This window comes from Trachypithecus francoisi, unplaced genomic scaffold (assembly GCF_009764315.1).
Source record: "Trachypithecus francoisi isolate TF-2019V2 unplaced genomic scaffold, Tfra_2.0 Lachesis_group4, whole genome shotgun sequence".
NCBI classification, from domain to species: Eukaryota; Metazoa; Chordata; class Mammalia; order Primates; family Cercopithecidae; genus Trachypithecus; species Trachypithecus francoisi.
Window position 1 is genome coordinate 17044183 of NW_022681469.1, and position 27242 is coordinate 17071424.

Here is a 27242-nt window from a genome sequence, read left to right on the forward strand (position 1 = left end):
AATCAATATCGTGAAAATGGCCATACTGCCCAAGGTGATTTATAGATTCAATGCCATCCCCATCAAGCTACCAATGACTTTCTTCACAGAATTGGAAAAAAAACGGCTTTAAAGTTCATATGGAACCCAAAAAGAGCCCGCATTGCCAAGACAATCCTAAGTCAAAAGGACAAAGCTGGAGGCGTCACGCTACCTGACTTCAAACTATACTACAAGGCTACAGTAACCAAAACAGCATGGTACTGGTACCACAACAGAGATATAGACCAATGGAACAGAACAGAGTCCTCAGAAATAATACCACACATCTACAGCCATCTGATCTTTGACAAACCTGAGAGAAACAAGAAATGGGGAAAGGATTCCCTATTTAATAAATGGTGCTGGGAAAATTGGCTAGCCATAAGTAGAAAGCTGAAACTGGATCCTTTCCTTACCCCTTATACGAAAATTAATTCAAGATGGATTAGAGACTTAAATGTTAGACCTAATACCATAAAAACCCTAGAAGAAAATCTAGGTAGTACCATTCAGGACATAGGCATGGGCAAGGACTTCATGTCTAAAAACCAAAAGCAACGGCAGCAAAAGCAAAAATTGACAACATGGGATCTAATTAAACTAAAGAGCTTTTGCACAGCAAAGAAACTACCATCAGAGTGAACAGGCAACCTACAGAATGGGAAAAAATTTTTGCAACCTACTCATCTGACAAAGGGCTAATATCCAGAATCTACCAAGAACTCAAACAAATATACAAGAAAAAAACAAACAACCCCATCAAAAAGTGGGGAAAGGATATGAACAGACATTTCTCAAAAGAAGACATCCATACAGCCAACAGACACATGAAAAAATGCTCATCATCACTGGCCATCAGAGAAATGCAAATCAAAACCACAATGAGATACCATCTCACACCAGTTAGAATGGCAATCATTAAGAAGTCAGGAAACAACAGGTGTTGGAGAGGATGTGGAGAAATAGGAACACTTTTACACTGTTGGTGGGATTGTAAACTAGTTCAACCATTATGGAAAACAGTATGGCGATTCCTCAAGGATCTAGAACTAGATGTACCATATGACCCAGCCATCCCACTACTGGGTATATACCCAAAGGATTATAAATTACTCTACTACAAAGACACATGCACACGTTTGTTTATTGCGGCACTATTCACAATAGCAAAGACTTGGAATCAACCCAAATGTCCATCTGTGACAGACTGGATTAAGAAAATGTGGCACATATACACCATGGAATACTATGCAGCCATCAAAAAGGATGAGTTTGCGTCCTTTGTAGGGATGGATGCAGCTGGAAACCATCATTCTTAGCAAACTATCACAAGAAGAGAAAACCAAACACCGCATGTTCTCACTCATAGGTGGGAACTGAACAATGAGATCACTTGGACTCGGGAAGGGGAACATCACACACTGGGGCCTATCATGGGGAGGGGGGAGGAGGGAGGGATTGCATTGGGGAGTTATACATGATATAAACGTCATGCACATGTACCTAGAACTTAAAGTATAAAAAAAAAAAAAAAAATAATATAAAAAAAAAAAAAAAAAAAAAAAAAAAAAAAAAAAAAAAAAAAAAAAAAAAAAAAAAAAAAAAAAAAAGAAAAAAGAACAAAAATATTACTAGAAAAAAGTCATGCAAAATCTTTGTTCTGTATTCTCCCGAGAAATGTCAATCTGATTCTTGATCTGTTCTTTCAAAATTGAAATTCCTTGACTTCGGTATTCTTAAATCTCTACAATGCGTTTAAGTGTGACGAATTCCTCCCACTTTATCTGTCTTCTTTGACACCCTTTGAGTCCTTTTAGTCCGTCTTTTTTCATCATTAACTTAATTCAATTCTTGGTCGTTAATTCTTCAAATATTTCATTCCTTGTGCTCATTTTTTCCATGTCCTTCTGAGGCTCCAGTCATACCTATGAGTGTCCTTTTATTGCTGAGTGCCATTTTGCTTTGCTTTTAAATTTCCCATCTCTTTATTACTTCACCACATCTCCTGTGAGAGTTCTAGAGCTGGCCTTCCAGTGCCTCAGTTCCACACCAGGAGCTGTACCCATTCCGCAGCTTAATTCAATGGCGGGATAATTTATTTCACCTAATTTAAAAATGCATATTTCAGAAGCCAAAGGGAAACCAGGCTTTTCCTCACCCCAGGGCCTGTCAGCTAGGGCAGGCCTGTGATCTAGAATCAGCCAGCCAAAAATCCCACCCAGGATGGCTCAAAGAGACACAGTCTCAGAGGCCGTGGCAGTATCAAGGACACAATGCTAACAGCTGAACAGGAGAGGCGGTGCCGGCATCAGTCCCTGTAGTGTGACTTGATTGTGTTCTTGTTTATTTAACCCCTCTTGGTTCCCATTCTGGGGTGGATTCTCCAGCCTTCTCCTTGGTTCTATAATCTAGCCAATTTCCTTTCAATAGTGTATTTTTTCCTGAAGTCATATGAAGTTGGACTATGTTGTTCATAACTGATACCATAGGTGACAGAAGTTGGGATATGGGAGAAGTGCAGGACAGGTGAAGCACTAATTTCTTCCTCCTACATAGTTGGGACTCTGTGGATACTGTCATAAGGCACGGTTCAAAAAAGCAAGGTAGAAAATATATTACTTACAATTGTAAAAGTAATGACTGTTAGAACGACAAAATAAAACTAATCAAATCTAGGAGAGGAAAATGGATTGGGGTAAAATGAGATAGTCCCCAAACCTGATGAATGGGACTCAAAGGCTACAGTTTAAAGCTGATAAGACAAGTGCGAGAACCAAAATCTTACTATTTAGAGTCATAAAAAATAACCAATAAAAGAACTAACACAAGTGATAAGATACAATTCTATCCAGTCTGTGGGACTAATAATGGAAGGTGGGAGGGAAAAACGTTGCTGTTCATTTTCTATCTTTCTGTCGTTTTCAAATCATTTTTAGCCATGCTCATATATCACATTTTTAACACTTCACATCTCTCAGCTACACCACCATAGAGCATATCACATAATTAAATGTAAGGCCATTAATATCTACACACACACACACACACACACACACACACGGATCCAGCTGCAACTCTAAGAATGCAAATTACAAAAGATTCAATTACATAAGAATCAATTCAAGAGTATATATTTGCCTTCGGATTTGTTTTCTTTGCTAAAACACAAAGCAGTCTCATACCCAATGTAAGGTAAACTGTGTACAGAAAAAGAAGAAAATCAAATCCCAAAAGGTGATGTGGAAAATGCAATAATTTTTTCTGCTTTATTGAGGAATGATTGACAAAAAGGGTATATATCTACAGTACACAACGTGTTTTGACATATGTATACACTGTGAAATGATTACCACAATCAAGTTAACATATCCACCACCTCACAATTATCTTTGTTGTTGTTGTTAGCAAAAACATTTAGCATCTACTCTCTCGCAAATTTCAAGTATATGATATGGTTCTATTAACTATAGTCACTACGCTGTACGTTAGATCTTCAGAGCTTATTCACTCTGCCTAACAGAAACTGTACCCTTTGATAAACATCTCCTCATTTCCCCCATGCTCCCAGCCCCTGGCAACCACCATCCTACTCTCTGCTTCTGTGAGTTTGGCTTTTTGAAATTCCACACATCTGTGGTATCTTACAGTATTTGTCTTTCTGTATGTGGCTTTTTTCAGTTAGCATAATGGTCCTCTAGGTTCATCCACATTTTTTCAAATGACAGGATTTCCTTCTTTTTTAAAGCCGAATAATATTCCATTTTGTGTGTATATATACATATATATATGTACACCACATTTTCTTTATCTGTTCAAATGTTAAAATCTGATATTTGAGCATGGCTAAAAACCATTTGAACAGTACAGAAAAGTAGAAAATGAAACAGATACACATACATGTATACACTATATTTTCCTCATCTGTTCATTTGTTGATGGACACTTAGGTTGATTCCATACCTTGTCACTAAGAAAAGCAGATCATAAACTTTGATCTGTTGTGATTTTAGATCTTAGATCCCATCAATACCAAATCTGAAAGATTAGTTGCTTATTGCCTGTGTGTAAAAATACTCATAAACTTGAGGGAAGTTCCACAGGCGAATCCTAGTTTGAAGTCTTATAAGTATGAACAATGAGATACTTAGGATTTACTGGAAAGAGCACAAGACTCGGAGTCAAAAAATTTGGGTCTGCCCCATCTCCATTATTTACAAGTTCATGATCTTGGGCAAATCATCACTCCAGCCTGAGTTTTGTCACCTATGAATTGGGGATAAAATTGCTAACTGCATAGGGTTGCTATTAAAATCAAATGAGATAATGGGCTATATATGAGATTGGTAAAATGTAAAGCCCAATACAAATGTTAAATACTGTTGTCACTATTACAACAACTGGTCACAAAGGACATCTGTAAAAAAAGTAGAAATGGCATAATGAAAATTCATCCTAATAAAAAAAAATATAACCAAGCACAAGCACCTTTCTTTTTAAAAGGAATGAATATGATCCTTCCCAGGACACAAAATATGGTACTTGACCTCACACAGCTCACGGTGGCAGTGGAACCAGTCTCCTGCTGTGTGATGACTGATACCCACACGTCCCCAGCAGGTATCTCAATTCTCAGCTTCAGGTAAGAAAAAGATATGTTTGAGAGAATATATTAATGAACAGATTTTCACTTCCTTGATCACAGGAAGTGAAAAAAAAAGTTTAAGAACATCAAGTGTTGTCCTTTGGATTTCAGATTCCCTGGAACTGAAACAAAGAAGGCTAGAAAGAAGGTAGAGAAAGAGGGGCGTAGAAGAGTCTGTAAAAGAGGCATGGGGTTCCAAGGAGGGAAGGACAAAGCTAGCTCGTTAGGAAAGTAGTATGTTGTAAAGGAAAGAGCCCTGGACCAGGAGTCAAGAAACAGCTCCAGTCCCCACTGTCAGAGGCTCTCTATGAAACCCTGGGCAGGCCACTGCCCCTCTCTGGGCCTCGGTTTCTTTACCTATAATACAAAGGAGGCATCATAAAACCAGTTAGAGCAGCTACTCAATCATTTACAAAATATGTATTAAGTGTTTATTATGCGATAGGCAGTGTTCTAGTCACAGAGACATGGGAGAAAATAAAAACAGACATGGTTCCTGCTGCCATGGATCTGGCATTCTAAATGATCTCACTCCAACTCAAAGACCTGGCACACTAGAACTGACTGTGGGCTGTGGTGAGGCCACAGTAGACAGGCACAATGGCTAAATGACTGAAGAGTAGACAGCATGACCTCTTCAAAGGCAGTCTATTTTTTTTAAGCAGAAGCAAGTGCTCCTCACTCTCATGTTGCCCCACTCCAGGTCCTGGGCCTCGGAGCTTAATACAGATCATGGCATCCAACAGACTTTTATCTGAAAGCCAAGGTTAGGGCTCAAAGAAACTTCCAGAAATATAAAGATGTTTTGTTTTGTTTTTCAGTTAGATAATTAGACTCATTACAGCAGAGAAATGGGGACATTATCTGATACTTTTTAAAAAGCATATCTAAAATGACTAACATTAATGTACAGGTGAAATTTCATACAAATTAATGATCACTGTAATTGTTCCTAATCTCTGTTTTCTATACTAGGAAAAACACAATTTATATATGAATTATTTGCTACATATAGACAGAATTGTTCCTAATCTCTGTTTTCCATAATAGGAAAAAACACGATTTATATATGAATTATTTGCTATACGTAGAGAGAATATAATACCTCTTTTACCAAACATGAAGTCCTAGCCTTGATTTCTGTGGTACATTAAAAAAAATGTACTTTGCATTGCCAAAAGAGAAATAGTATTGAGTTTTGATCTGTATTTTCTGTTGCTCATTCATTAAATTGGTGTAAAAGAAGGAAAATCTTAAAAGACATGGAAGGCAGCTCCCTTACAGACAGCTATCAAAAAAGCGTCCCAAGGGTGCCCAGACCACACTTTTCTTCCCAGATCATGGGCCCCAGCATCTCCGAGCACACACTGTCTTCCACAGGATCTTCTGACAAGTCTGCTTCACCCTAGGAATCCCCATGATCAATATGAGAGAATGAAGAGAAGGATAGGCCGCCATGAGTGTCTCCCAGATGAAGACACTGGTGAGATCAGGAGGATAAGTCTTGGAGGTGATGGAGAAGGGGCTGGCCACGATATAAACCAGGTGAAGTAAGAGGAAGCAGCCCAAGGACTTCAGGGCAGTGATGTGAGCCTTGGCCCGGGCATCCCTCCTACCAGCTGAATGGACCTTCATCTTCTTGTGGTGTGTATACAAAGAGACAATCAGCATCCCAGAGGAAACAAGAAACACCATTAAAGGCAAATAACTTCCAGAATTGAGCTGAAATACATACAGGTACTGCCAGTGTTCAAAGGGATAACGAATGCTGCTGTTTCCTTGGGGAGGATGATGGACCGTTAAGCCAAATTTGACTGTAAGCAACAAACTGATTATAAAGTAGCCCAGAAGGCACCAGAGACTCAGGTTATAGGCCCTCTGCTTCAGCCACAAGTAGGCAGGGCGATCAAAGGTGGTGATCTTCTTGCAATAGAAGACACTGAGGAAGGTGGCAAACCACAAGCTGGCCTGGCTTACCAGGACCCAGAAGACACTAAGATAGCGGAGCCAACGGCTGCTCTGGAAAAGTGGAAACAAGCTTAAGTCCAAAATGATCAGCCACTGCAGGAAAAACCGGCAGCCAGCCAGGCCCAAGATAATGAGGTTATATGAGGACCAGCTGAATTTTCTGATCCATTCTCTAAAACTCCAGACCACAAGGACTCCGTTTCCAATTAAACCGATGAGAAATTCAATCACGGCCACCAGCATCAGCAGTCCTAGGCCAGCGCTCAGCATGACGGGGGAGGGGAGGCTCTCACTGCTCCTGGCTGAGCTCAGATCTCCTAGCAGTGATAACACACCAGGGTAAATTTGCACACCACAAAATCTGGATTTGGCCTTGTCCTTCCGTAATCTGTCTTCAAGCAAGACTGAACAGCTGTTACGAGGAACAGAGAGGTTGAAAGTTACGATACCATCTGTATTTGCATCTACACGAATGAACTCTGGGTGTAGACCCAGAGATTGCCAACAGTACCATAGACACTGGCTCTCCATCTCAAAGGTCATGGGCCAAAGTCTAGACACCAGGATATAATGTAACAAGGCCCCTCAACAAGAAAGATCAAATCAAAACATGCTCAGGTGCTATATAGTGCCAGTTATGAGCTCATATATATATAAAAAGAAATTTTATTTTCATAAAAACAACATTGGGCCGGGCATGGTGGCTCACACCTGTAATCCCAACACTTTGGGAGGCCAAGGCGGGTGGATCACCCGAGGCCAGGAGTTTGAGACCAGCCTGGCCAACATGGTGAAACCCCATCTCTACTAAAAATATAAAAATTATCCAGGCATGGTGGCAGCTGCCTGTAGTCCCAGCTACTTGGGAGGCTGAGGCAGGAGAATCACTTGAACCCAGGAGATGGAAACTGCAGTGAGCCGAGACTGCACCACTGCACTCCAGCCTGGGCGACAGAGCAAGACTCTATCTCCAAAAAAAAAAAAAGAAAAAAAAGTAAGCATGCTGAGAATTCTCTGTGAAGCTGTAGGCAGGCAGGCCACTGCCCCTCTCTGGGCCTCAGTTGCTCTACTAATAACCGAATGGATTGTAGGACTAGATTTCCATTCCTTTGGATTAAATTTACAGAGTGCTTATTTTGTGTCAAACTAGTGTACTAGGCACTGGGGATGGTGCCATTGTAATACACAGTCCCTGCCTCCAGGTGGCTTTCATTGTACATCATCTCCACCCAGCTGCAAGACCTAGCACTCTAAAACTCTGGCTGTAGGCTATGGAGGGGCAGAGAAGGTCACGATCTTCTACTGGCCTAAAAATCTAGATGATGCTTGAACCTGTCCAAAAGCAGTGTTTCTTTGGCGACTTTCTGATAGAGACATAGTGCCTCTCTCTGCCCACCTGCCCCAATCTAGCCTGGCAGTGGAATTTGCCACAGATCCTGGTAGCCAACTGACATGTTTCCAGGAAGCTAGTCTGGTGTCAAAAAATCAAAGTATCCAGAAATATAAAGAAAGGTTTTTGACAGACTAGTTTACTACCAGTGTTGAGAGGCTAAACCACATAGAAAATTGAGATAATAATTTAGCTAATTCCACTAAGAAAAGTGCTTGCCTAAAAAATATCCAGCAATTAACATACAGGTTCACCTCTTTTTAAAATACATTAGTTTCAAACTATAGCTATTTTCTACTTCCTTTTATCAAAAACATAGCGTATTGGCAAGGAGAATTGGATTATCTGCAGTAATTTTTTAAAATGTGATACTTTCCATGCAAAATATGAAAACTCAGTTTTGACTTCAGTAGTTTATTAAAATGATGTGATTTGCATTGCTTATAGAGCAGTAAGGTCCAGTTTCTAACCTGTTTTTCATGTTACCCTTTCATTTTGTTTCAAAATCAAAGAAGAAATGAGAAGAATTGAGAATAAAAGTTTTATTTTTCTAAAATCTAGTTATTTCTACTGTTGTCAATGATACAGTTAAGGACCTGATTAGATCCTTCTCCCAAGCCATGGCCTCTAAGATTTCCAAACACATATCAACTCCTACAGAATTCTCTGACAAATCTGATTCCTCATAACCATTACAACAGAGGAAAGTGAAGTATAGACAGCCATGAGTGTTGCAGAGATGGCAAGAATGGTGAGATCAGAAGGAGATTAGAAGGTTATGGAAAAGTGGCTGGCCAAGGCAGAAACCATGTAAAACGGGAAGTTCAGAGCAATGAGCACCTTGGTTCGAGCCTCCTCCTTACAGCTGTGTGGTCCTCCATCTTCCTGTAATGTCTATACAAAAAGACAAGTGGAGCAGAAACATCACAAATAGCAACCAGTTTCCTGCACTGGACTGCGATCTATAAAAATAACAGATTTAAAATGGGCTGCAGGATGTTGCTGTTTCCTGTTAATGGTTTTTAAAGCATCCAGCCAACAGAAGCTGAGAAATAAAAAGTGATCTTGAAAGACACTAGCAAAAACCAAAAACCCGGCCTTTTCAGCTACAAGAAGTCAGCGGGGCAAAGGTCATGATCTCCATGCAGCAGAAGCCACTGAAGAAAGTGGCAAACCGCATGTTGGCCTGGCTTACCAGGACTCAGAAGACATCAAGATAATAAAGCCAACCACTGCTCTGGGAACGTGGAAACAGACTTACGTCCAACATGATCAGCCTGAGTAGGAGAAAGTGGCTACTTACCAGAATCATGAGGATTTATAGGAACTTCTAACTTTTTTTTTTTGACCCATTCTCTAAAACTCCAGACCACAGGGACTCCATTTCCAACCAGGCCAATGAGAAATTCAGCCACTGCAATGGGCATCAGCAATCCCAGGGCAGCAGCCAACATGGCTGGGGAGGGGAGGGTCTCAGTGCTGAATCAGGAGGTGCCCTGCTTTAGTGCTGATTAACATGTACTGCTCTCGGCTGTGTCAGAATCCCTGAGGATGGTATTAGTATCATGGCAGAGCATTCCACTTCTCACGACTCAGATTTTGTTACTGTCTGAAATCCCTTCTCTGGTAAAGATGTTACAACTGTGAACAGAATAAACGTTCTTGAAGGTAACAATCCCTCCTTCACTTACATCTACCTGACACTGGCCTGAGATCTGAGATTAGGTACAGAGACACAATTACAGAATGGCCTTCCGAAGGAAAGAAACTCCAGACAGCCTAGAGCACAGTCTCCTGAAATCCTACTTCCACCTGACCTAACTCCACAAAACCTAAGTCAGACATTCTGAGAATTTAAACAGTGGCAAATGCAAGGCAACTCATGTTATATAACGGGAAAGCATGGGCCGGGCGCAGTGGCTCACACCTGTAATCCCAGTACTTTGGGAGGCCAAGGCAGGTGGATCGCTTGAGGTTAGGAATTTGAGACCATCCTGGCCAACATGGTAAAATCTCGTCTCTACTAAAAATACAAAAATTAGCTGGGTGTGGTGGCACAGGCCTGTAGTCCCAGCTACTCAGGAGGCTGAGGCAGGAGAATTGCTTGAACCCGGGAGGTAGAGATCGCAGTGAGCCGAGATCGCACCATTGCACTCCAGCCTGACAACAGAGCGAGACTCCATCTCAAAAAAAAAAAAAAAAGGGAAAGCATGACATTTATCAATTATTTAACCAATATTTATTAATGACCACTATGTGCCAGTCCTCTGTTCCAAGCTCTTGGAATACAGTGGAAAGAAACAAAGTTGCTGCTCTCATGGAGCTTACGTTCTGGTGGACGAGGCAAGTAATTAATGGTTTTAATATGTTTGTAATTTGAATATATAAACATGAGAGCTATATTTACACCTATGCAAAGGCTTATTGCAATAACAATGAAAACAAATGGAAGGATAGGGTGAGCAAACAAGCAAAAACAAGGAGAATACAGGATAAATATCAACTGCTGAATAACAAATTCTAGGAGAGGTGAGGCAGGAGAGAAATCTGTGAACCACGGCTGCTACTTCATCTCCACACAGAACTGTTCAGCCTATCGGCATCCACACCAAGAGCTGCAATGAAGGGGTGTATGTGCAGAGTAACAGCCTCTGTGCCATCCACTTTACCAGAGCAACAGTATGGTTTTTACTTTTGACACAACCAAAATGTGCCTGCCATTATACTACCATAAGTCTTTCTACCAAAGTCCCTTCTATTCATGCTCCTATTCCCCACTGCTCTGAGCCCTCAGCTACTTTAGCAGTACCTGAACCAAGAAAAGAAAGCTGATGAAAGATCAAGTGGGATACAAGCATCCAAAGAGACCCTCCTGCGGGCAAGTTATGGCTTTATACTCAGCGTCAACAGAGCAGTCTATAATAAGAATATTAAAAAGAAAGAAACAAAGAACAAGCATTGGTTTCCAAAACCTGGCACTTTCACCCAAAAAATCACCCTGTCCTTCTACCACTCAGTACAGTTCCACCTTCCATCCCCTATTCTACATCTCTCTTGCAAATCTTCTGTATTCCTGTACTCAAGACTTCTTAAAATGCTTCTCAGACTTGTTCCTATTTTGCCACTAGATGGCGTCAAGGCAACGCCTCTGTACAAGATGTGGCCGTAAACCTTAATGAGCTGAATTAGTTCAGATATTCAGAAACTGAACAGATCAAGCATGTTTTTAATAAGCATGTGTAACAGGAACACAATTTATAAATGTACACAAATTTACAGCCTTGCCAGCTTCCTTCCTCACAAACATGAAGAAGAGGAGTCTTGCTCACCAGTCATTGCGGCCTTTTTGGTGCTGCAATTTAGGCGTTTGGAGACAGGAGGAAGCACAAACTACACCGTGGAGGGTGCTGTGTGCAGCAAAGACCACAATTCTGAAGAACAAGATGACCAGTATCGGCAACGTTGCTCAGGGCAGGGAAGTGAATACAGTAAAAGCGGACTAGTGAGGAGACTGCAGATGAGAGGGCAGGAGCCTCTTCTCCCCTCCCCTCCCCTCCCCTCCGCTCCCCTCCCCTCCCCTCCGCTCCCCTCCCCTCCCCTCCGCTCCCCTCCCCTTCCCTCCCCTCCTCTCTTCTCTTCAGAGTCTCCCTCTGTCTGGAGTGCAGTGGCGGGATCTCAGCTCACTGCAAGCTCCGCCTCCCGGGTTTACGCCATTCTCCTGCCTCAGCCTCCCAAGTAGCTGGGACTACAGGCGCCCGCCGCCACGCCCAGCTACTTTTTTGTATTTTTTAGTAGAGACGGGATTTCACCATGTTATCCAGGATAGTCTCGATCTCCTGACCTCATGATCCACCCGCCTCGGCCTCCGAGAGTGCTGGGATTACAGGCGTGAGCCACCGCACCCGGCCCGGGGAGTTATTTTTGTGTGCTTTTATGAATACGAAATTTGGAGGACTGAGAATTTTTAACTATTGCAGGCAAAATGTGGGGAACCCTCCAGGAGATGCAGCATAATTTCCCTCCCTCTGAGTTTGTACAGGACATAATGACTTGCTCCCAACGAACCAAGTGTGGAAATGGGGGAAAAAATCGTAACTTTACAATGTTCCTGGCAGACATCACCTTCACCAAGTGATCAAGGTTAACGTCACCAGTGACCAGTCATGTTGATACCACAGAACTCCTAACGTGATGAGTAGGGCACGTTACCTCAGTCTAACTGAGAAAAATACCAGACAAACCCAAACTGAGGGGCGTTCTACAAAATGCCTGGATAGTAATCTTTAAAACTGGCAGGGTAATTTTAAAAAGAGCTGAGAAACCGACACAGACTAGAGATACTAAATGCAACCGTACCATGGCAATGGTAAGCTATAAATATTAGCAGAAACTGGGTGAGGAGGATGTTTGAAATCTCTGTACTCATTCTGCAACTTTTCTATAAAATATTATAAAATACAATGAAATAAAAACATTTTCAAAATTTAAATAAAACTCAGATATAATAATTACATTTTTAGCATTGAGAATTACATTTTTAGCATTTAGCAATGAGAATTGTGGATATCCAGAAGACGCTGAGGTGTTCCCATAACATTGCAAGATCATGCTAAGGAAAGGGTCAACCAGCACAGACTACAGACAGGGCTTTCTGAGTGTCTGCCCATCCAAGGCAAAGAGTTCACATGTTCATGCTAGTACCGGCCCTCAATGGGACACAGGCCTCAAGGCTAGCTTTCTGTTACATGTATTAATCAATGGGGCACTTGTGGCCATGCAGAGAAAGGCAATGCGTTTTGAAGTCAGACAGATTTGGGGGTGCTCCCAACTCAACCAGTTAGCAGCTAGGTCCTTAGACAAGCCAATTAACCCCTCTGAGCTTCAGTTGCCCCTCTATAAAAATGATAATGTTTACTTCACAGGGCTATTGTGATGATAAAACACATTACCTAGCCTGTTGCTTCCTAAATAGTCTAATTAGTGTTATTTTTCTTTCCTTCCCTGGTGATTTCTCTCCCTAACTACTACTTTCAATAAAGTCAGAGAACACCTGAAGTCTGTTATTCACAGTATGCAAATCCAGGATGAACTGAGCTACTGATTCTAGACACAGGTGTCCAGTTCTGAATAATTACAGAATGTCTGGAAAGCATGAATAAAGAGGAGACTGATTAATCCAGGCCTTTAAAACACATAGAAGTCAAAGATGTAAAGGGAGTTAGGAGAGGTCTTTTCTGAGTAATATCAATGTTTAGCTATTTCTTCTCTTGAGATACCTGGAGTTCAGATCATAACCATAGTCATTGTCGCATCTGTGAAAGCAGCAAAATCAAGACAAATAATTTTTCCATATTTAAAATAGGTCAGAAATGTTATCAGACCAATCAAGTATGCACCTGTGTTTAGATAGCTCATTGGCAAGCTAGCTGTGCACACACCCAGTCATTTGCCCAGAGCTCCTGACTCCTTCCTGCTGACCCAAGGCAGAGTTGCAGTCACCCCATTTCCCAGACCCCATATATCCACATAGACATAACACAGAGGACAATCATAACCTGGTGAAGTGATGTTGACCTCACACCTCCACCAGGCATAGGGAGGAAGGTGTACAGAATGCACCCCTCCTCCTGCTATTGACCTTACCCTCATGTCTCCTGTTTCCTCTCCTCTTCTCCCACCCCCATTAACCCATATCACTCTCTTGTTAATTTCTATGCCAGGCAGATTCTTACACAAACATGGAATTTCTTTTCACACTATTTTCCTCATGGAGTTAAACTGGCCTTGGGGTCTTCTCTTAGAGGGGGAAATAAATGTATATCTGTGCCTTTCCTTAGACCACAATATCCAAATCCCTAGGGAGTTTTGTCAAATTCCACTTCCCCCTTCCACTCCCACACTCAGAAGGAATGAAAACAGGGTATATAAAATGTGAAAAGTAAACATTCCCAACAGACTCTGACATACTTCTCACCCTCCTGGCTCTCTTTGAGAACCAGTGAACTAGACTAGATGATCCATCTCCAGTTTTAACTTGTAAAAAAAAATTATATTATTGGAAAATTTATTTTAAATGCCTTCAGTAAGCTTCAATTTCACCTGAAGACTGTAGCTTTTGACACTACCTTAAAAGTTACATTCCGTTCAAGCTTTAAAAGACCCTTTTCTAGTAATCTTTTCTCTTTTTTAAACAATTGAAAATGGTTCATCAACAGAAGGCTAGTAACAATTATCAAGGAAACCCAAAGCCTGACATGTTTAGAAATGTTTAAATGAAATTTAAGCGATATAAAGAAGCTTTTTAAAATCCCTGAAATTTTTGAGGGGAGGTTCCAAGATGGCCAAATAGGAACAGCTCCAGTTTACAGCTCCCAGCGTGAGCGACGCAGAAGACGGGTGATTTCTGCATTTCCAACTGAGGTACCGGGTTCATCTCACTGGGGCTTGTCAGACAGTGGGTGCAGGACAGGGGTTGCAGCCCATGGACCGTGAGCCAAAGCAGGGCGAGGCATCACCTCACCCAAGGAGCACAAGGGGTTGGGGAATTCCCTTTCCTAGCCAAGGGAAGCCTTGACAGAGGGTACCTGGAAAATTGGGTCACTCCCAACCTCATACTGCACTTTTCCAACGGTCTTAGCAAATGGCACACCAGGAGATTATATCCCACACCTGGCTCGGAGGGTCCCATGCCCACGGGGCCTTGCTCACTGCTAGCACAGCAGTCTGAGATCAAACTGCAAGGCAGCAGCGAGGCTGGGGGAGGGGCGCCCGCCATTGCTGAGGCCTGAGTAGGTAAACAAAGAGGCAAGGAAGCTGGAACTGGGTGGAGCCCACCACAGCTCAAGAAGGTCTGCCTGCCTTTGTAGGCTCCACCTCTGGGGGCAGGGCATAGCTGAACAAAAGGCAGCAGAAACTTCTGCAGACTTAAATGTCCCTGTCTGACAGCTTTGAAGAGAGTAGTAGTTCTCCCAGCATGGAGTTTGAGATCTGAGAACGGACAGACTGCCTCAAGTGGGTCCCTGACTCCCGAGAAGCCTAATTTGGAGGCACCTCCCAGTAGGGGCTGACTGACACCTCATATGGCCAGGTGCCCTTCTGAGATGAAGCTTCCAGAGGAACGATCAGGCAGCAACATTTCCCGTTCTGCAATATTTGCAGTTCTGCAGCCTCCACTGGTGATTCCCAGGCAAACAGGGTCTGCAGTGGACCTCCAGGAAACTCCAACAGACCTGCAGCTGAGGGTCCTGACTGTAAGAAGGAAAACTAACAAACAGAAAGGACCTCCACACCAAAACCCCATCTGTATGTCACCATCATCAAAGACAAAAGGTAAATAAAACCACAAAGATGGGGAGAAACCAGAGCAGAAAAGCTGAAAATTCTAAAAAGCAGAGTGTCTCTTCTCCCCCAAAGGATTGCAGCTCCTTGCCAGCAATAGAGCAAAGCTGGATGGAGAATGAGTTTGACAATTTGAGAGAAGAAGGCTTCAGAAGATCGGTCATAACAAACTTCTCCGGCCTAAAGGAGGATATTCGAACCCATCACAAAGAGGCTAAAAACGTTGAAAAAAGATTAGACGAATGGCTAACTAGAATAACCAGTGTAGAGAAGTCCTTACATGACCTGATGGAACTGAAAACCATGGCACAAGAACTACATGATGAATACACAAGCTTCAGTAACCCATTCGATCAACTGGAAGAAAGGGCATCAGTGATTGAAGATCAAATTAATGAAATGAAGCGAGAAGAGAAGTTTAGAGAAAAAAGAGTAAAAAGAAATGAACAAAACCTCCAAGAAATATGGGACTATGTGAAAAGATCAAATCTACGTCTGATTGGTATACCTGAAAGTGACAGGGAGAATGAAACCAAGCTGGAAAACACTCTGCAGGATATTATCCAGGAGAACTTCCCGAACCTAGCAAGGCAGGCCAACACTCAAATTCAGGAAATACAGAGAACGCAACAAAGATTATCCTCGAGAAGAGCAACTCTAAGACACATAATTGTCAGATTCACCAAAGTTGAAATGAAGGAAAAATTGTTAAGGGCAGCCAGAGAGAAAGGTCAGGTTACACACAAAGGGAAGCCCATCAGATTAACGGTGGATCTCTTGGCAGAAACTCTACAAGCCAGAAGAGAGTGGGGGCCAATATTCAACATTCTTAAAGAAAAGAATTTTCAACCCAGAATTTCATATCCAGCCAAACTAAGTTTCATAAGTGAAGGAGAAATAAAATCCTTTACAGATAAGCAAATGCTGAGAGATTTTGTCACCACCAGGACTGCCCTACAAGAGCTCCTGAAGGAAGCAAGAAACATGGAAAGGAACAACTGGTACCAGCCACTGCAAAAATATGCCAAAATGTAAAGACCATTGATGCTAGGAAGAAACTGCGTAAACTAACAGGCAAAATAACCAGCTAACCTCATAATGACAGGATCAAGTTCGCACACCAAATAGTAACCTTAACTGTAAATGGACTAAATGCTCCAATTAAAAGACACAGACTGGCAAATTGGATAAAGAGTCAAGACCCATCAGTGTGCTGTACTCAGGAGACCCATCTCATGTGCAGAGACACACATAGGCTCAAAATAAAGGGATGCAGGAAGATCTACCAAGAAAATGGAAAACAAAAAAAAGGCAGGGGTTGCAATCCTAGTCTCTGCTAAAACAGACTTTAAACCAACAAGGATCAAAAGAGACAAAGAAGGCCATTACATAATGGTAAAGGGATCAATTCAACAAGAAGAGCTAACTATCCTAAATATAAATGCACCCAATACAGGAGCACCCAGATTCATAAAGCAAGTTCTTAGAGACTTACAAAGAGACTTAGACTCCCACACAATAATAATGGGAGACTTTAACACCCACTGTCAACATTAGACAGATCCATGAGACAGAAAGTTAACAAGGATATCCAGGCACTGAACTCACCTCTGCACCAAGCAGACCTAATAGACACCTACAGACCTCTCCAGCCCAAATCAACAGAATATATATTCTTCTCAGCACCACATCTCACTTATTCCAAAATTGACCACAGAGTTGGAACTAAAGCACTCCTCAGCAAATGTACAAGAACAGAAATTATAACAAACTGTCTCTCAGACCACAGTGCAATCAAACTAGAACTCAAGATTAAGAAATTCTCTCAAAACCACTCAGCGACATGGAAATTGAACAACGTGCTCCTGAATGACTACTGGGTACATAACAAAATGAAGGCACAAATAAAGATGTTCTTTGAAATCAATGAGAACAAAAACAAAACATACCAGAATCTCTGGGACACATTTAAAGCACTGTGTAGAGGAAAACTGATAGCACTAAATGCCCACAAGAGAAAGCAGGAAAGATCTAAAACTGACACCCTAACATCACAATTAAAAGAACTAGAGAAGCAAGAGCAAACACATTCAAAAGCTAGCAGAAGGCAAGAAATAACTAAGATCAGAACAGAACTGAAGGAGATAGAGACACAAAAAACCCTTCAAAAAATCAATGAATCCAGGAGCTGGTTTTTTGAAAAGATCAACAAAATTGATAGACTGCTAGCAAGACTAATAAAGAAGAAAAGAGAGAAGAATCAAATAGATGCAATAAAAAGTGATATAGGGGATATCATCACTGAACCCACAGAGATACAAACTACCATCAGAGAATACTATAAACACCTCTACACAAATAAACTAGAAAACCTAGAAGAAATGGATAAATTCCTGGACACATACACCCTCCCAAGACTAAATCAGGAAGAAGTTGAATCCCTGAATAGACCAATAACAGGCTCTGAAATTGAGGCAATAATTAAGAGCCTACCAACCAAAAAAAGTCCAGGACCAGATGAATTCACAGCCGAATTCTACCAGAGGTACAAAGAGGAGCTGCTACCATTCCTTCTAAAATTATTCCAATCAACAGAAAAAGAGGGAATCCTCCCTAACTCATTTTATGAAGCCAGCATCATCCTGATAGCAAAGCCTGGCAGAGACACAACAAAAAAAGAGAATTTTAGACCAATATCCCTGATGCAAAAAATCCTCAATAAAATACTGGCAAACCGAATCCAGCAGGGCATCAAAAAGCTTATCCACCATGATCAAGTGGGCTTCATCCCTGGGATGCAAGGCTGGTTCAACATACACAAATCAATAAACATAATCTATCATATAAACAGAACCAAAGACAAAAACCACATGATTATCTCCACAGATGCAGCAAAGGCCTTTGACAAAATTCAACAGCCCTTCATGCTAAAAACTCTCAATAAATTCGGTATTGATGGGACGTGTCTCAAAATAACAAGAGCTATTTATGACAAACCCACAGCTAATATCATACTGAATGGGCAAAAACTGGAAGCATTCCCTTCGAAAACTGGCACAAGACAGGGATGCCCTCTCTCACCACTCCTATTCAACATAGTGTTGGAAGTTCTGGCCAGCACAATCAGGCAAGAGAAAGAAATAAAGGGTATTCAATTAGGAAAAGAGGAAGTCAAATTGTCCCTGTTTACAGATGACATGATTGTGTATTTAGAAAACCCCATCATCTCAGCCCAAAATCTCCTTAAGCTGATAAGCAACTTCAGCAAAGTCTCAGGATAAAATATCAACGTGCAAAAGTCACAAGCATTCCTATACACCAATAACAGACAAACAGAGAGCCAAATCATGAGTGAACTCCCATTCACAATTGCTTCAAAGAAAATAAAATACTTAGGAATCCAACTTATAAGGGATGTGAAGGACCTCTTCAAGGAGAATTACAAACCACTGCTTAATGAAATAAAAGAGGACACAAACAAATGGAAGAATATTCCATGCTCATGGATAGGAAGAATCAATATCATGAAAATGGCCATACTGCCCAAGGTAATTTATAGATTCAATGCCATCTCCATTAAGCTACCAATGACTTTCTTCACAGAATTGAGGAAAACTACTTTAAAGTTCATATGGAACCAAAAAAGAGCCCACATTGCCAAGACAATCCTAAGCCAAAAGAACAAAGCTGGAGGCATCATGCTACCTGACTTCCAACTATACTACAAAGCTACAGTAACCAAAACAGCATGGTACTGGTACTAAAACAGAGATATAGACCAATGGAACAGAACAGAGCCCTCAGAAATAATACCACACATCTACAACCATCTGATCTTTGACAAACCTGACAAAAACAAGAAATGGGGAAAGGATTCCCTATTTAATAAATGATGCCAGGAAAACTGGCTAGCCATATGCAGAAAGCTGAAAGTGGATCCCTTCCTTACACCTTACACAAAAATTAACTCAAGATAGATTAAAGACTTAAATGTAAGACATAAAATCATAAAAACCCTAGGAGAAAACATAGGCAATACCATTCAGACATAGGCATGGGCAAGGACTTCATGTCTAAAACACCAAAAGCAATGGCAACAAAAGCCAAAATTGAGAAATGGGATCTAATTAAACGAAAGAGCTTCTGCACAGCAAAAGAAAGTACCATCAGAGTGAACAGGCAACTGACAGAATGGGAGAAACTTTTTGCAATCTACCCATCTGACAAAGGGCTAATATCCAGAACTTACAAAGAACTCAAACAAATTTACAAGAAAAAAACAACCCCATCAAAAGTGGGCAAGGGATATGAACAGACACTTCTCAAAAGAAGACATTTATGCAGCCAACAAACACATGAAAAAATGCTCATCATCATTGGCCATCAGAGAAATGCAAATCAAACCCACAATGAGATACCATCTCACACCAGTTAGAATGGCGATCATTAAAAAGTCAGGAAACAACAGGTGCTTAAGAGGATGTGGAGAAATAGGAACACTTTTACACTGTTGGTGGGATTGTAAACTAGTTCAACCATTGTGGAAGACAGTGTGGCGATTCCTCAAGGATCTAGAACTAGAAATACCATTTGACTCAGCCATCCCATTACTGAGTATATACCCAAAGGATTATAAAGCATGGTGCTATAAAGACATATGCACATGTATGTTTACTGCAGCACTATTCACAATAGCAAAGACTTGGAACTGTGCCCAAGGGGGACTTTGGGTAAGTGCCTAAGCAAAGACTGAAGACTTTCTTCAGACAGCAAAAACAGTCCTAACACAAAGACAACATATCCAACCCAGATAGGGGAAAATTGAAGACAGTGTAAGACAAACAGGAAACAAATTGTCAGAACTTTGCCAATACAATAAAAAGAATCCAGACAAAGCAAGACAATTCACTTACCCTTCTTAGCGAGGACAAACTGGATGTTGACCTCAGAACTCCCTCTCTGTCTTTTAGGTAGGTGGGTGGATGGACGGACAGACAGACAGACAGACAGACAGACAGATAGATAGATAGATAGATAGGCTGTACGTATGTTACATATTTAAATATATTTTTTGATTACAAAAAATGATCATTATAGAAAACTTGAAATATACAAAAAGATACTTGATTCCTCCCACCTAAAATAATTACTGTTTACATTTTTATAAATTTCCTTTTAGACTTTTCTTCATATGTATACATTTTTACCAAAAAAAAGGTATTATACCACGTGTACAGGTTTTATTTCAATTTCATGTAGTAGATCATATAAAAATGTTCTTTGACTATAAGATGGTAACTACATACTATTTCATCATAAAGATATGTATTATTGTATAGATTTAAGGTATAGCATAGGTTATTTGACTAAGGTAACAGAGACCAAAAATCCAGCACCTGAAAGAATGGAGACACTGATTTCTCATAAACAGTCCCGGAGTTCAGGCTTGAGCAGTCCAGAGCTGGTGTGACAAGTCCACAGTGTCAAGAAACATGGAGCCTGCTCTAGGATGGAGAATTACTCCACTATCGCAAGCATTCACCTCATCTGCATTGTCCAAGATAGACAATCATGACGTCAGCATTCCAGCTCATGGAGGGAGTAATGAAGAAAAGATTAAAGAAGGGAAGGCAGGACTGCTCTGAAGCACCACCTACAAATTGTATACATCTTTTCTGCTCATATCGTGGCAATAATGGAATTTGCTGCCAAAATTCTGAACAGCTAACGATTTGATTACTATGGAAGAGAGGAGAAAGAACAGATACTGAGGGACCAACGAGGGTGTCTGCCACTCATTTAGAGTTCTTAAGACACAGTGTGCATTTAATCACTCTCAGTAATCCTTTTATCTCTCTTAGGATTTAACGTGATGAATACCTCCAGGTTTCATAGCACAAAATATTGGCTTGGGTAATTTTTAGTGAATATTGCAGTCAAGATTCTGGTAATCAGAATAAGAAAAGTCATGTAATTTATAAAATTTTAACATTTATTTGACATGTAAATATTACATAAGCATTTTATGAACACCAAAAAAAAAACTAAATAAATACAAATTATGGTTCCCCAATTCACATTCCAAAGCTTGTCAACATCCCATCTTCACTTGTTCTTTTGGAGCCACAGTCCTATTGTCCCAACCACAGAAACAACATTCTGCAGAAGAACTGTGTTATGCACAAATGCATAAACAGATAAAATAAATTCACCACAAGTCAAGCACTCCCCCTACCTGTCCAGTGCTTCTTTGGCTTTCCACTGAGTTCCATATCCTACGGTACAGTATTTTGTAAATTTGTACTCATATGGTGTTAATTTCATTATCTAGCACTTGCCTTTGACCTTAGGCTGGCTCCCCTGGATTTTAAGATTTTTGGAACCATTCTTGATTCAGCTTCTTAAATACTAATCACTTCCCTCTACTTACCAACTCTGGCAATATCCTCTTTTCCAGAACAAGCCTAGAAACCTTAGGGTTTCTTGATAGGAATAGTTCAGTTACTGTTACCCAGCAAGTGTGAGGACACTTTTTCTGTCTTGTCCCACAGTGTTCTTTTCACCTTTCTCTTTCCTTCTTTTCTCTCTGAAACCTTTTTTCCTTTTCTCTTTGTACTGTCCTCTGCTTTCAGTCAGTCTAGTGGCTCCCAGTGACCACCTATCCACTGCTGAGCCCTTACTCAGGACTCCGCGGCTAAACCACAAACATTTAACTCATCATGTGCACCCCAATGTATTCTCTATGTGGAAGAATTTCCCATTATACTTTAATAGACAATGAAACAATGTGATGATTTCCATTATCCATGGATTCAATGGCCATGCAAAATACATGATAAATAATGCCTCAAAAAAGTTTCTTAGAGAATGTGCCTTATTTTAAAATACTTACATACCAAAAACAATTACAGAATGAGCTGAAATTCAGGCACTCAAAAGCCTAAGAGTCAGATCAGCAATCACAAAACTGAATTCCTCAGACCACTGGGAAAACTGCCAACAGAAAACCTTGCCCCCAAACCATCAAGTGAATCTAGGTATTGTTTACTGAAATTCCACTATTTTTTGAAACAAAGAATCTTCTTTGCTGTTGTTTTCAGTTTAGGATGTGTGATAATAATGAGAACAGAATGTCCTGGAGAGTAAAGGGTGGCAAAAATCAGACAAATGGATTTGGTCCCCATATCCATCCCTGCATAAAAGGGGAGATACTGGACCAGTGTAGCAACTGAATATGGAATGTAGAGGATGAGGAAATAGATCATCAGCTTCATAGCACCTACATGAGCTTCCGTCTGGGGATTCCAGAAACCAGTGGCATTTTTCTGCATCTTCTGTATATGTCTCCTCAAGGAGTATATTAGCAAGGAAGCAGAAGTCACATTAATGATGAACTGGAGAGATGAGCTCAAGACAAAAGAAACCACTAAAGACAAGATGCCGTCACTGATATTAAATGATGTGTTATTTCTCTCAGTCACAAGTGCAGGAAAAGGTGATGCCTGGCTAAGCGTGATATACAGGCAAGTGGTGAAAGCAGAAATCAGCACACAGGCCAGCAGCAGTCTGGGGATCTTTGGGGAGATATTCCGCTTCAGCAGGAGAAACACTGAGTGTTGGAAGTTGGTAATCTTCACACAGTACAAGCTGTTGAGCAAGGTCACAAACCAGAGACTGCTTGAGTCCAAAAACATGAAACACAACACAAAAAAAGCAGACAGGTAGACTGACCTTTCCTTATTTGAAGAGACGAAATACATGGTGTTCACCAGAAATAGTCCCAGCATAAGAAACCTGGTGATGCTCAAGCTGAACAGGATCCTTTCAGAAGAGGAGATTCTATGGCTTTTGACCCAAGTTTTATAATTGACCACTGTAATAAACAGACTCACAATGATTCCTACAAAATTTAAAATAACTGAGGCAATAGTAGCAGAGAAATAGAATAACCGAAGCATCTTTACTCATTGAGGATTCAGCAGCTGTGGTGCTGATAGTGGAGGCAGGAGAAATACCAAAATGTATAAGCAGACACACCAGTATCCTGCCAGAAGGACATCTCCTTTTTAATTTTTCCCCAGCGTGGCAAATGAGCCATCAATGATCTAAGGGCCAGCTGCTTTTACTGAGATGCAAATCTTCCAAGGATTGCATTACTATTCCTTCATGTGTATCCTGTTCTCCCTAGAAATGCCTAATTACAGCGAGCCTAGGTGATCCTGGGAGTCCAATCCTCCAAGAGCAGGAGGGTGAGAGGGAGGAGTCACAACAGGCTCCAAAAACTTAGAATCCAAATTGGAAAGCTCGAGTCCAGCAATGTTTCTGTCACTGTTTTACGGTAAAGTTTTTCTTCATAAAAATGCCAGAATATGGCGGAAATCCTCATTCCTCACTCCTACCCACCCACCTTCTAGCCTCATATTCATGGATGACCAGAATCCAATTTCTCTCTCTCCTCTAATCTGTTGCTGCCACAACCAGTTTCTCCAACTGTAATTCTGGCCATGCCAATGCCACTCTTTCAACCGTAGTGACTCACCTACAGTGATTTACAGGGATCTAATAGATCAAGTTCAAAGACCCAATATCTCCTTGAAAAAACCTTTCTCAATGAATCCCATCCTTTCTGATGCCCTTTGCTTTGCATTCTCTATCTACATACATAGATTTGTGCCATAACCATTTGCTATGTTCTGGTTTTTCTTAGAAAAAATTAAATCAACCCTTGTAGGTGTTTCCTTTATAAATCTGGGTTTATGTTTAGATCACATATGGCTATTTTCTCTTAGGCATTTAACTGTCAATCCACGTACCCTGAAATGAGATACACAGTAATGCATTGGTTGCAGTTTTGTGAGCCAAACAGCTAGGCATCTCATTGCTGGATTTCTCTGTGCTTGCTCAGATGGGAAATGGCACAATATCCCTGGCAAATGATATTATGGCGGACCACAGGTGAATGTAAGAGTATGGCATCTCTTATCTACTCTAGCAGCTGAATGAAACCAAGGTGCAATCCTGGATACGGCCACATATGTTACCAAATTAGCATTAAGGTACAGCACAAAGTCCTACTGCCAAGTCCAAATAGAAATAGACAAGAAAAAGGAGCTAAGATATAATGATAATCAGGTCCAGAAGAGGGGAATACATTCATGAGGCCCTTTAAGACAGATGACAGGAAGGCAAGCCTGGAGAAATTCTCTGACCTGGTGCCCAGGTGCTTACAGAAGCTTTTTATTCAAAACTAACAGGCACTGATAGAGGCATGCCCACATCAGTTAAATAGGCAAACAGAATGAGCCAGGAAGACTATGACTAAAAGGAAAATTATAGCACAGATTTCCAATTAATTATCCATAGATGGCTGCATTAAAGTGAAGTTAAAATATTACTAACATCACATTTAAATAAAATAAATAATATAGAGTAAACCATAAGAAATAAATGTGGCCAAAAGAGCAGGAATCCCAGAATTAGATAGTAACAGACTCTATCCAGAACGTACTATACCAAATTGTTGGGTTCTGTGTAGGAGGAAGTGCTGTAATTAAGATGTGATAAAGTTGGCTAGCACAATGAATGAATGAGCTCATTCAGTTAGAAGTTATTTCCACAAGGGTCAGTATAGGAAGTGTTAGCAGAACACTTTCTCCCTCTGCATGAGAATTTGACCTACAGTTAAAATTCCTAGCTGTTTTTCTTATCAACCTGATAAGGGTGAGAACATCAACTATGTTTCTAGACCAAAAAAAAATGACTCCTGATTGGCAAATTGCATCCTGACTGGAAGGAACTGTAAGTGAACTGTAATAAGTATCTTATGGAGACTGCATGCATTGGGCTTCCTTCTCATGTGCCTGTATCTTGACTCAACCCTAGAAGCTTTGTCTACAAAATTATAATATGATAAATTGGATCTTTTGGGACACAAAGCTTTTAATTTATGGCAGCTCCCACCATTCCTCTAATGTATATCTCTTATTATTGTACCTGAACTGTATGGCCTGCACCAAAGACTCTGCAAAAGAGGAAGGCCTGACACTGCCCTGCTGGTAAATTAGGTCCCTCAACTCTATCTGTCTGAGCAGACTGGTATCACAGTGGACTAAGACAGTCTTGTAAGTTTGATTATTTACTAGAGCCCAAGAAGACCAACTAGCAGGCATTGCAGGCATGGGTCCAAACTCTGCTTCTTGACAGGTCTGTAAGAAAAGCTTTAGGGCAAATTATCAAAGCAAATGAATGGCACTTAACTTATTTGATGACAGCTCTAAAGAATTAGGTCAGTCATGAAGAAACAGGAATTAAAAAGTTTGAAATTTTTTCAAAAAAGTATATGTGGCACTTACGAGAAAGAAGAAAACTTTCATTTCTTGTGTTTTTTTTAAAATGCTTACTATGTTCCCAGCAGTGCACCAGGCATCCTAGGAGGAGTATATGGTTATCCTATTTATGAGTGAGGAAAATGAAGATCAGGGAAAATAAGTGACTGCTTAATACCAGAGCAAATGCCTTGGCCCATTTTCTGCTGCTCTAACAGAATACCACAGATTGGGAAATTTATAAAGAAAAGAAGTCTAGTTGGCTCACAGTTCTGGAAGCTGGGAAGTCCAAAAGCATGGTGCTGGCATCAGCTTGGCATCTAATGAGGGACTACTTAGTACTTCATAACACGGCAGAGGGCAAGAATGTGTACATGAGAACAAGACAGGAAAATGGGGCCAAACTCCTGCAATAACAAACCCACTCCTGCATTAATCCATTCATGAGGGCAGCCCTCATGACCCAGTCACCTCTTAAAGGCCCCACCTCTCAACACTGTTACAAGGGCACAATTACATTCTGGCATGAGTTTTGGAGGGGACATTGAAACCATAGCAGCAAACGAGTGGCTAAGCTGAAAGGTCTGAGACTGAGCTCTTTCTACTACACTAGACTTCCCTCACTGGTTCTTTCATTCTATAAACTGTGGTTATCAGCCAGGCACTGTTAGGTGCTGGAGAAACAGAGAAGAATCACCCACAGCACACCTGCCTTCAAAGAATATACAAAATGGTAAAAAAAAAAAAAAGACAGATGAATAGACAATTAGAGTTGAGAGTTTCAGATGCCATAATAAGGAAACACAAGGAGCACAACAGGAGTGCTCAGGAGACGCACTTGATCCAGTTTTGGCAGTTCAGGAACTGACAAGACATATACATTCAGTCTTAAAGGATGCAAAGAGATTATCCAAAAAAAGCTAAGGTAGGGAGAAAGAAGGATATTGCAAGCAGAGAACTCTACATGCAGACTAAGAGGTGACAGTGCGTGGTGGGTTCAGAAAACAGAAGAGGGGAGGGGTACAAGGATAGGAAGAGAAATAGTGGGAGATGAAACTGGAAGGATAAATCAGGAAGTATCTATGCCACAGTAGGTACAGAATTTGGACATAATTATTCCACTAATGTGATCAGAGGCATGTACAACATTGGAAAAACACACAGAATAAGTGCGTAGCTTCACCTAAAAGAATCAGACAAAGTTTCCTGGAGTAGGGAGGTCTTGAAAAATAAGAGAAGTTGACACAGTTGATAAGAAAGATAATTCTAGGTATAGAAAGTAGCACATGGAAAAGCATAGCAGCAAGAAGCGTATGGCATATTTGGGAACTAGAAGCAGTTCAAAGTTCTTTTGGAAAAGCAAGGAACAAGAAGATGAAACTAAAAAGAAAACAGAGGCCAAATGATGACTGGCTTTATGCTGTAAACTACGTAGTCTGGACTTCACCCAAAGCAATGGAGAGCCACTGCAAGACTTTTAAGAGGGGAGCATTACTCTTTTCACTGTATGAAGAATACAATCCAAGTAACGAGGAAAGGCTTTGCTGGAAGGGGATGG

At 40.9% G+C, this 27242-nt stretch overlaps 2 protein-coding genes across 2 annotated transcripts; both read right to left on the reverse strand.

The window, feature by feature from the left end:
* Nucleotides 1-3198: 3198 nt before the first annotated feature.
* On the reverse strand, nt 3199-7338 carry TAS2R5 (taste 2 receptor member 5). Its single transcript, XM_033192641.1, has one exon. The coding sequence runs from the start codon at nt 7172-7174 to the stop codon at nt 6002-6004; it is 1173 nt and encodes a 390-aa protein (XP_033048532.1). The 5' UTR covers nt 7175-7338; the 3' UTR covers nt 3199-6001.
* Nucleotides 7339-22376: 15038 nt separating this feature from the next.
* Nucleotides 22377-23456, reverse strand: TAS2R4 (taste 2 receptor member 4). The gene has a single exon (XM_033192644.1). The coding sequence runs from the start codon at nt 23315-23317 to the stop codon at nt 22418-22420; it is 900 nt and encodes a 299-aa protein (XP_033048535.1). The 5' UTR covers nt 23318-23456; the 3' UTR covers nt 22377-22417.
* Nucleotides 23457-27242: the final 3786 nt, after the last annotated feature.

Excerpts from the sequence above, each read along its gene's own strand:
- TAS2R5 (XM_033192641.1), bottom strand. The coding sequence starts at position 7,174 with ATGACCTTTGAGATGGAGAGCCAGTGTCTATGGTACTGTTGGCAATCT.
- TAS2R4 (XM_033192644.1), bottom strand. The coding sequence starts at position 23,317 with ATGCTTCGGTTATTCTATTTCTCTGCTACTATTGCCTCAGTTATTTTA.